Below are 9,505 nucleotides of genomic sequence, written 5' to 3' on the forward strand. Positions count from 1 at the left end.
GGGGGGTACTGGGGGGGTACGGCGGCGAGCACTAGCCTGGGCTAGAGCCTTACCCACCCGGGTCTATCCGGAATACGTGCTTGCCTGCCGGAGGGGCGGACAGAGGCGGAGCGGGGCCGTGTGCCCCGAAGTAAGCATGGGAGACCCAGTCCCCAGGGACTAACCCTAGGGAAAGTAAGACTTTTGCCCTCCTTCTCCCACTTCTCCCCCAAACAGAATGTTACCCGTTTCAGACCCAAGTACAACTCTCCTAGACAATCACTGGCCCTCTTTGAGAGAAAGGGCAACCACCAGGGACAGTTTCAACATTGACCCCATCCTTTCTGATTCCTGGCTAGGTCAGCTGTCATGGTAACCCTTCCCCAGCCTGGAGCCCCCGAGTCTCCCCTCCCTTCACCCTTGTGGTTGTGGAGCCCCAAACCTCTCTGGACTCCACATCAAGAGAAGGTTGCTAAGGTAACCTCAGTTTCTAGTGCTCCTTCTGCTTTTGCCCTCAGCAGTACTGTGACAACCCTTCCCACTTGGCACTCAGGTAGAAAGGACCCCAGTCCCAAGGACACTGATCTCCAAGAGAAACACACCTCTTCCCCAACCCCTCCCCCCATAGCCACCCTGCTGGCATTACCATGGTAACCATCATCTATGGACCAAATCAACCAGGTGTTTTAATTCAGAGGAGGAGCTGCTCTGCTGAGGCACAGTTGCTATGGTTACTGGGCCTGGACCATCCTCAGGAAAGTGAAAAACAGGCAAGGCTCAGCTTTAGTTACTATGGTAACAGGGCAACCACATACCCCTTTTTCCAGTGACCCTAGGAGCCAGGCTGGTCAAAGTGTGGGATGTTTGAAGCTTGTCTGTCAGGGTGGAGTGTATCTAGGGAGGGGTTGTCATGGTAACAGGTTCTGTCACTTCTAGCCCTACCTTTTCTGAATACATTCATGAGAAAGGGATGGTTATAGATTGCTAGGATAACTGACTCCCTCCCACCCAAACCTCCCCAAGTGGGGCTCAAGCTTATGGAACTTCAAAAGAAAAGATTCCCTGACCTTCTAGTAACTACTTTTGTGGGTAAGATGAAATTGTGTTCTCTTATGCTGTATTGGCTGATTTGGGGTCTTCTGACTCTCCTTTCCTCAGCAGTGCAGCTGATATGGGCTGAAACTACCCTTCTGGATCTCCCCCAGCCTACAACCCAGGAGGTAAGAAGTCCCTCGATGTCACTAGCACTCATTTGGAAACTGCCCTTTCTTCATTCCCAAAGGATTTCTCACATTTCATTTTTTCTACCCATCATATTCCCATTCTCCAGATGCAGGGCCTGAGGCTCAGGCCTGAAGAGAATCTGGATTCACTTACAATGTTTTGTGGGGAACAGAGAGACTAATAAGGGTTCAGCTTAACTGTTCTCTCCTTCCCTGACCACCTCTTCTAAGGCAAGTCCCTGTTTTGCTCTCATGTCCCCTGCTGGTTTCTTGCCCTACCTGTAAGTTGCTCCTTTATGTCCTTTTGTTTGTTGTTTGTTTTTTGTTTTTTGTTTTCTGGTGGGCCAACACAATGACTACCTTGTTCATCCTGTGTCCTTAGAACACAGGGTCTGTCACAGAGAACACTTGATAAATATGTTTGTGGAGTTAATGAGTTGAATTAATAGATTTATTTATTATATTTAGCTTTGAAAGCACCTGTCAGGTTAGGGTTGGGGAAGGCTCACCAAAGATTGTCTTGAGAGTTGGGCCTTCCTACTGGACCCGAGGGAGACAGCAGAGTTTATTGATTTAAAGCACAACTGTAGAGCCAGCTTCTTGGATCAAATCCTGGGTCCTCCATCTCTCAGTTATGTGACCTTGAGCGATTTACTTCACTTCTCTGTGCCTCAGTTTCCTCATCTTTATTTATTTATTTTTTTAGAGATAAAGTCTCACTTTCTCGCCCTCGGTAGAGTGCTATGGTGTCACAGCTCACAGCAACCTCCAGCTCTTGGGCTTAAGTGATTCTCTTGTCTCAGCCTCCCAAGCAGCTGGAACTACGGGAGCTAGCCACAGCACCTGGCTATTTTTTGCTGCAGTTTGGCTGGGGCTGGGTTCAAAACCGCCACCCTTGGTATATGGGGCTGGTGCCCTACTCACTGAGCCACAGGCGCTGCCCAGTTTCCTCATCTTTAATTGTGATCATAACATAAGGGTTGAATAAGTGAAAATACCCAAATTGTTTAGAATAGGAGCTGGCACAAGGTGAGCTGATAGAATTGTTGGTATTATTATCCTCCCAATTCAGAAAAGTATAGAACAAAATCATTTCATCCACCTTGCCCCAGCCTAGGGTTTTGTAGCCCCTAGGGTTCACTTTGAGGCCCTAACCAACCTTGTCAGCATACTAAATGATTCCTTTCTCCTTCTCAGTCGCCCTCACATCCTCATCAGCAGGTGGCATCTCCTCATCTGGTCATCAAACCCACTTGTGCTCAAGATGACCAGGGTAGGGCCCCAAGTACATTGTGCAGGGCAGACACATCCATCCCCTTCTGATGAACCAAAATGGGTAGGGCTGGGGAGCCTAGAGGGAGTACCTTCCCCTGCTGGGGGTGCAGGAAGGGCTTCCTGGAGAAAGGGGCATCTGAGCTGAGACTTCAAGCATAAGTAGGCATTCTTCAGGAGAAGCAGTATGGGGAGAAGCAGCCTTTGATAGGTGACTCTTCTAGACAGAAGGAACAGAATGCAAGCACTTAGAAATAAGACCTGTTTGAGAAGAAGTTCAGGGTAACTTAGGCATAATGTTAGAGGAAGGCATGGCAAGAGATGGGCTGGAGTGGTGGGACGTTATAAAAAATTTAAACTTTTCTTCAGGCACTGGGGAGGCATGGCAAATTCTGAGCAAGGAAAGGAAAAGTCATATTTGTGCTTTAGGAAGACTCTTCTGGCTACCATGAAGAGGGGGACTTGGGCTGGAGATGAGAGGGAAGTTGGGTGGGATCCTGGATAGACCTAGGTTGACGGAAGAGCTGTGGAAATGGGGAGGTAGGGTCAGAAGTATTTAGGACATAGGAAGATTAGTGGAATGTCCTTTCTCTGAAAAGGGCAGAAACCTATAAAAGTCTTCTATGGGGAAACTTTTTTGAGTACCTGCCCAGAACCACCTGTGCTGGAGAACAGCCAAATCTTCAAAGTCTGTGATGGAGACACAGAGACAGCACTATCTGGGGCTTACTTGGGAGTTTGGACAATGAATGAAGAAGGAGCAGTATGTCCTAAGCTTGGCAGTATCTAGATGTGACCCATCGCACTTTTTTATAAAAATAGTTTTGATTGTAACAAAATACATGTATAATATGTACCATCTTAACTATTTTTAAGTACACAGTTCAGTAGAGTTAGGTATATTCATGATATTATGCAAACAAATCTCCAAACTTATTCATCTTGCAAAACTGAAGTTCTGTACCCATCACACAACTCCTCACTCTCCCTCCCTACAACCCCTGGCACCTACTATCCTACTTCCTGTTTCTATGAGTTTGACCTACTCCATTAAAAAAATAGAAATTAATTAATGGCCAACATTTAAAAATTGGCCAGCCTGGACAATAGTGAGACTCCATCTCTATAAAAAAATGGTAAAGTTAGCCAGTGTTTAAACAAAATAATAAAGTTAGCCAGGCATTGTGATGCACCCCTATAGTCCCAGCTACTCAGGAGGCACTGAGGCAGGAGAATCGTTTGAGCCTGGGAGTTGAAGGCTATAGCAAACTATGATCACACCACTGCACACTAGCCTAAGTGACAGAGTTAGGCCCTGTCTCCAAAAAAGGGAGGGCGGATAATTCTGATTTAAAAACAATCAAAATATTTCTGGCCTTTCTTACAAACCAAAATGATCTAGCTGACCATTAGGGAGATGACCAGATAGCACAGGATTTGAGGAGGTCAGGAACAGACAGAAGGGGAGAGGCTTGGGAGTAAAGCTTGGGTGCTGCAGCATCAGCCTCACCTGGAGCTCCTTCCCTGGAGGGAGGGAAGGAAGGGAGAATTCAGGGGGGTCTTTCTGGAGGAGAGTATGGTGGAAGTTGAAAGTTGAGCTTGGGGATGAATTGGAATCTGAATGAGAAGCCGACAGAGAAGGATGGGGGTAAGAACGTGGACAGGAAGGTGATTCAATTGAAAAAACTTGTAGAGCACCTAATGTGCATCTAGCTCTGTGGGTGTTGAGCCAACAAGTGACAAGAGACAGGCTCAGGTCTTTTTTTTTTTTTTTTTTTTGTAGAGACAGAATCTCACTTTATCGCCCTCAGTAGAGTGCTGTGGTGTCACACAGCTCATAGCAACCTCCAAGTCCTGGGCCTAGGCGATTCTTTTGCCCCAGCCTCCTGAGTAGCTGGGACTACGGGTGCCTGCCAGAATGCCCAGCTGGGGGTTGCAGTTTGGCCCAGGCTGGGTTTGAACCTGCCACCCTTGGTATATGGGGCCGGTGCCCTACCCATTGAGCCACAGGAGACAGTCTCAAGCTATCGCCCTGGGTATAATGCTGTGGCATCACAGTTCACAGCAACCTCAGACTCTTGGGCTTAAGCAATTCTCTTGCCTCAGCCTCCTAAGTAGCTGGGACTACAGGGGCCTGTCTTAATGCCTGGCTATTTTGTTGTTGTTGTTGTTGTTGTTGTCATTGTTGTTTGGCAGGCCCTGGCTGGATTTGAACAGGCCAGCTCTGATGTATGTGGCTAGCACCCTAGCCACTGACCTACAGGCACCGAGCCCAGGCTCAGGTCTTGCCCTCGTGAGTATCACAACCTAGTGACCCTCCCTCTCTCAATGACTTTGGGTGATCAGGATGTATTTGGGGGACCCAGGGAGTTAAAGCAGCCCAGAGGGGGATGCATGACCCAGCCTGGGAAGTCAGGGAAGGCTTCCTGGAGGAGTGGATGTCAGAGCTGAAACCAAATAGGGAAAAGAAAGAGCACCGAGAAAGAGCTGGAGAAGCAGGGCAAGGCTGAGTTGGGGGAGCAAGGCCATTCTGATACCCAACTCCAGCTCTCCTTCCATTTCCCCTCCCCAGGATGCTTGGAGGCCCAGCTAGGGCCTGAGCTCGGCCCCATGCGGCTCACTCGCTGCCAGGCTGCTCTGGCAGCCGCCATCACACTCAATCTCCTGGTCTTCTTCTATGTCTCGTGGCTGCAGCACCAGCCTAGGAACTCCCGGGCCCGAGGCCCTCGTCGTGCATCTGCTTCTGGGCCTCGTGTAACCGTCGTAGTGCGGGAGTTTGAAGCATTTGACAACGCAGTGCCAGAACTGGTGGACTCCTTCCTACAGCAGGACCCCACCCAGCCCGTGGTGGTAGTGGCCGACACGCTCCCCTACCCGCCTCTGGCCCTGCCTCGCATTCCCAATGTTCGCCTGGCGCTTCTCCAGCCTGCCCTGGACCGGCCTGCTGCAGCATCTCGACCAGAGACCTACGTGGCCACCGAGTTCGTGGCCTTGGTGCCTGATGGGGCTCGAGCTGACGCACTGGGCCAGCTAGAGCGCATGGCAGAGGTGCTCCGAGCGGGAAGTGCACGTCTGGTGGCTGCTCCCGTGGCCACAGCCAACCCTGCCCGGTGCCTGGCCCTGAACATTAGCCTTCGAGAATGGACCGCCCGCTATGGTCAAGCACCCACTGCTCCCCGCTGTGATGCCCTGGACGGGGATGCTGTGGTGCTCCTTCGCTCACGTGACCTCTTCAACCTGTCAGCACCACTGGCCCGGCCTGTGAGCACTAGCCTTTTCCTGCAGACTGCCCTTCGTGGCTGGGTGGTGCAGCTGCTGGACTTGCCCTTTGCTGCGGCAAGTCAGCCCCCGCTGGCCACAGCCCATGCGCGCTGGAAGGCGGAACGGGAGGGGCGCACTCGGCGGGCAGCACTGCTACACTCGCTGGGCATCCGCCTGGTGAGCTGGGAGGGCGGGCGACTTGAGTGGTTCGGCTGCACCAAGGAGACCACGAGGTGCTTTGGCACAGTGGTGGGTGACACACCGGCCTATCTGTACGAAGAGCGCTGGACACCCCCCTGCTGCCTGCGTGCACTGCGGGAGACTGCGCGATACGTGGTGGGGGTGCTGGAGGCCGCAGGTGTGCGCTACTGGCTGGAGGGCGGTTCGCTGCTGGGGGCGGCCCGCCATGGGGATATCATCCCATGGGACTACGATGTTGACCTGGGCATCTACTTGGAGGACGTGGGTAACTGCGAGCAACTCCGGGGAGCTGAGGCCGGTTCTGTGGTGGATGAGCGGGGCTTCGTGTGGGAGAAGGCCGTGGAGGGTGACTTTTTCCGCGTGCAGTACAGTGAGAGCAACCACCTACACGTGGACCTGTGGCCTTTCTACCCCCGCAATGGAGTCATGACCAAGGACACATGGCTAGACCACCGGCAGGATGTCGAGTTCCCTGAGCACTTCTTGCAGCCTCTGGTGCCTCTGCCCTTTGCTGGCTTCATGGCACAAGCACCTAATAACTACCGCCGTTTCCTGGAGCTCAAGTTCGGCCCTGGGGTCATAGAGAACCCGGAGTATCCCAACCCAGCACTCCTGAGTTTGACAGGCAGCGGCTGAAACCCTATTCCCCTCACCTGGAGTCCAGGGAACATTCCGTTGTTTGGGGGCAGTCTATCTGGATGTGGAGAAGCTTAGTGTGGACGTGAGGAGTATGTGGTGGAGAGGGAGAGGGGGAAACTGACCAAGAAAGAAACTAGAGGGAAAGCAGGATGGAAGCCTGGCTTTGGCAGGAGAGAACCCAGCCAAAGATGGGAAGGAAGCTTTATCCAGAGATTCTCAAATGTTCCTGTTCATCGGGAACCATGGATGTGTGTGAGAGCATCAGGAGCATCCTGATCATCAAAGGAGCCACTAGCATTTGATGGATGGAGCCAGAGATGCCAAGCCTCCTGCAAGGCCCCTCTTTAGTCCTAGACCTCAAAGAAGGGAGCCCTGCCCAAGACTCCAAGAGCCCTGTGCTGGGAAGCTAAGTTGGAGTTTTTGCGAAAAAAGAGTGTAAGCTCTGGGGCCAGACTGGTGAGATTCATATCCTGGCTCTACTTAGCCCTTACTAGTTAGGTGGGCCTGGGGCGGTGTCACAGTTTCTCTGTGCTTCTGTTACTCCCAGCATTCCGTGAGTGCCCTGGGTGTCACAGAATAAGCTTCCAGGGCCTGTGGCTGCTGAGGTGGCTTCCACCACTAGAGGGCATGTCTGACCCACTCCTGATAAAGCACAGCCTCAACTGTTCTTGAGCCTTTTGGACTTTTCTCTTAAGTCAATCCCTGTGTGAAGTTGGGACAGAGATGACTATCTCTTCTTCTTCCAGAAGACCTCTTTCCCTCCTGAGAGAGCTCTGTGAGGTGCATGCTGCTATTAACTCACCTTGCAGAGGAGAAAACAGGCTCCTCTTCCAGGTGCAGCTATGGTCACTAATGGGGCTGGCGATCCCAGCTCCACTCATTGTTATTACCTCATTATTTCAGTTCTCTGCGCCTGTGTCTTAACTCGCACAGCAGGGTAAACGATAATAACTATAGTTCATATTCCCTTAGCACTTACCTGGGTACCAGGCATCATTCTCAGTATTTCACATGTGTTAACTGATTTGTCCCTCACCTCAACTCTCTGAAGTGACAGCTGCTATCATTTCCATTTTACAGATGAAGAAACTGAGGCCAGATGATGAAGTCACTTGCCTAAGGTCAGACAGCTTAGGAAGTAGCAGATTGGGGACTTGAACCCAGGTGGTCAGGCTCTAAGCCCACACTGGACTTACCTACCATCGCCCTCTCTACTGATGGTTCCCAGGACGGGAATGGGGAGGCCATGCTACTTAGCAGGCAGAAGCATTGGCAGCCTTTCTTTTTTGACTATGCTCTTAAGAGTAAATAGTATTTGGAGATGTACTCCCAATATGTATATATTTATTTATTTAATATAAATGATGTATTGGAACTACTGTCAGTATGTATGTTGGTAATAACGCTTAAATTATTCCATTTAAAAATAGTAAATACGGCTCGGCGCCTGTGGCTCCAGTGGCTAAGGCCCCAGCCACATACACCTAAGGTGGCGGGTTCAAATCCAGCCCGGGCCCGCCAAACAACAATGATGGCTGCAACCAAAAAATAGCCAGGCGTTGTGGCAGGCGCCTGTGGTCCCAGCTACTTGGGAGGCTGAGGCAGTAGACTCACTTGAGCCCAGTAGTTGGAGATTGCTGTGAGCTGTGATGCCACAGCACTCTGCCCAGGGGGACAGCTTAAGGCTCTGTCTCAGAAAAAATAAAATAAAATAAAATAAAATAGTAAATACAAATAGATATTTTTATGCTTTCTCACCTCATCACAATAACATTTTCCACACACATCCCTGGATGTGTGAGTCGGGTTTTGAAGACTACAGGTTAAAAACACCTATAGGCTCTGAAGCGAGAGAATACTGGGTTCAAACCTTAGTACTGCCAGGTCCTCCCAGTCTGAACTCGAGGCCTGTGAACCTCTGCTTTGCATCTGGGACACCGGGGCAATAAGATTGGTTATCCCACAGGAGCGCATTCACAGTAAAGGGATTGAGAGACAGGCCGGGTTTGAATCCTGGCTTGGCCTCTTTCTTTATGATCTTAGGCAAGTTGCTCTGAACCGATAAGGCAGGAGATTGGTACTACTGCAGACTGTACACTTCTTAGAGGAGGAGGCTTCATAGATTAGCAAGAGAAACTAATCTCCTAAGGCTCAGATACTCAAGGGCTGATTTCTTATAACCCAGCCTCTGCTTTTAACCACCCAACCTGCAAAGGGTTGACAAAGAGACTGTTGGGTTCCTGGAGAGCCTTCTGGGAAGTATATGGGGATGGTTTGGGTTATCACCATGACCAGACAGTGCTCTTGGCACATAAGAGGCGTGGCCCAGGACTGTTATTCTTAATGTGACAGCACCGCTACATGGTAAAGTGAGTCCTGTCTCATACTGTTCCCAAATGTCCTATTAGACAGTCATGCAGGAAAGATGTTATTCAAAACATTTTGTAACTGGTATGATAATATAAATTAATATGTATATGCATCAAATTATAAAATACTACTTTTATTCTTTAATCCAAGTGATTTTACCTATATATACATTTCTTTAGATTGTTCACCAAGAATGTATATTTAAACTCAATTCATTCTCAAATTGTTGTAATGATTTTGTTTTATTTAGAAATCATTTTGGCGTTTTAGACAGGGTCTTACTCTATCACCCCAACTAGAGTGGCATGATCACAGTTCACTGTAGCCTCAAACTCCTGGGCTCAAGCAATCATCCTGCCTCAGCTTCCTGAGTAGCTGGGACTGCAGGCGTGAGCCACCATGCCTGCCTAACTATTTTTTGTAGAGACAAAGTCTCATGTTGTCCAGACTGGTCTTCAACTTCAGGCCTCAAAGGATCTTCCAGCCTTGGCTTCTCAAAATTCTGGGATTACAGGCAAGATCTACCACACCCAGCCATTACTTAAAAATTATAGGTGTGA

At 49.9% G+C, this 9,505-nt stretch overlaps 1 protein-coding gene across 6 annotated transcripts; it reads left to right on the top strand.

Moving 5' to 3' along the window:
* Positions 1-28: 28 nt before the first annotated feature.
* Positions 29-8,009, top strand: FKRP (fukutin related protein). 6 transcript variants are annotated; one of them, XM_023519008.1, is made up of 4 exons: positions 29-456; positions 533-749; positions 1,138-1,199; positions 5,047-8,009. In XM_023519008.1, exon 4 carries the CDS (start codon positions 5,085-5,087, stop codon positions 6,570-6,572), a length of 1,488 nt encoding a protein of 495 aa, XP_023374776.1. In that variant the 5' UTR covers positions 29-456; positions 533-749; positions 1,138-1,199; positions 5,047-5,084; the 3' UTR covers positions 6,573-8,009. The 6 variants fall into 6 exon arrangements, with proteins under 6 accessions (XP_023374776.1, XP_023374777.1, XP_023374775.1 ...); XM_023519009.1 differs by having other exon boundaries at positions 608-749; XM_023519007.1 differs by having other exon boundaries at positions 29-749.
* The last annotated feature ends 1,496 nt before the right edge of the window (positions 8,010-9,505 follow it).

This window comes from Otolemur garnettii, unplaced genomic scaffold (assembly GCF_000181295.1).
Source record: "Otolemur garnettii isolate 467f Iridium unplaced genomic scaffold, OtoGar3 scaffold00152, whole genome shotgun sequence".
NCBI lineage: Eukaryota > Metazoa > Chordata > Mammalia > Primates > Galagidae > Otolemur > Otolemur garnettii.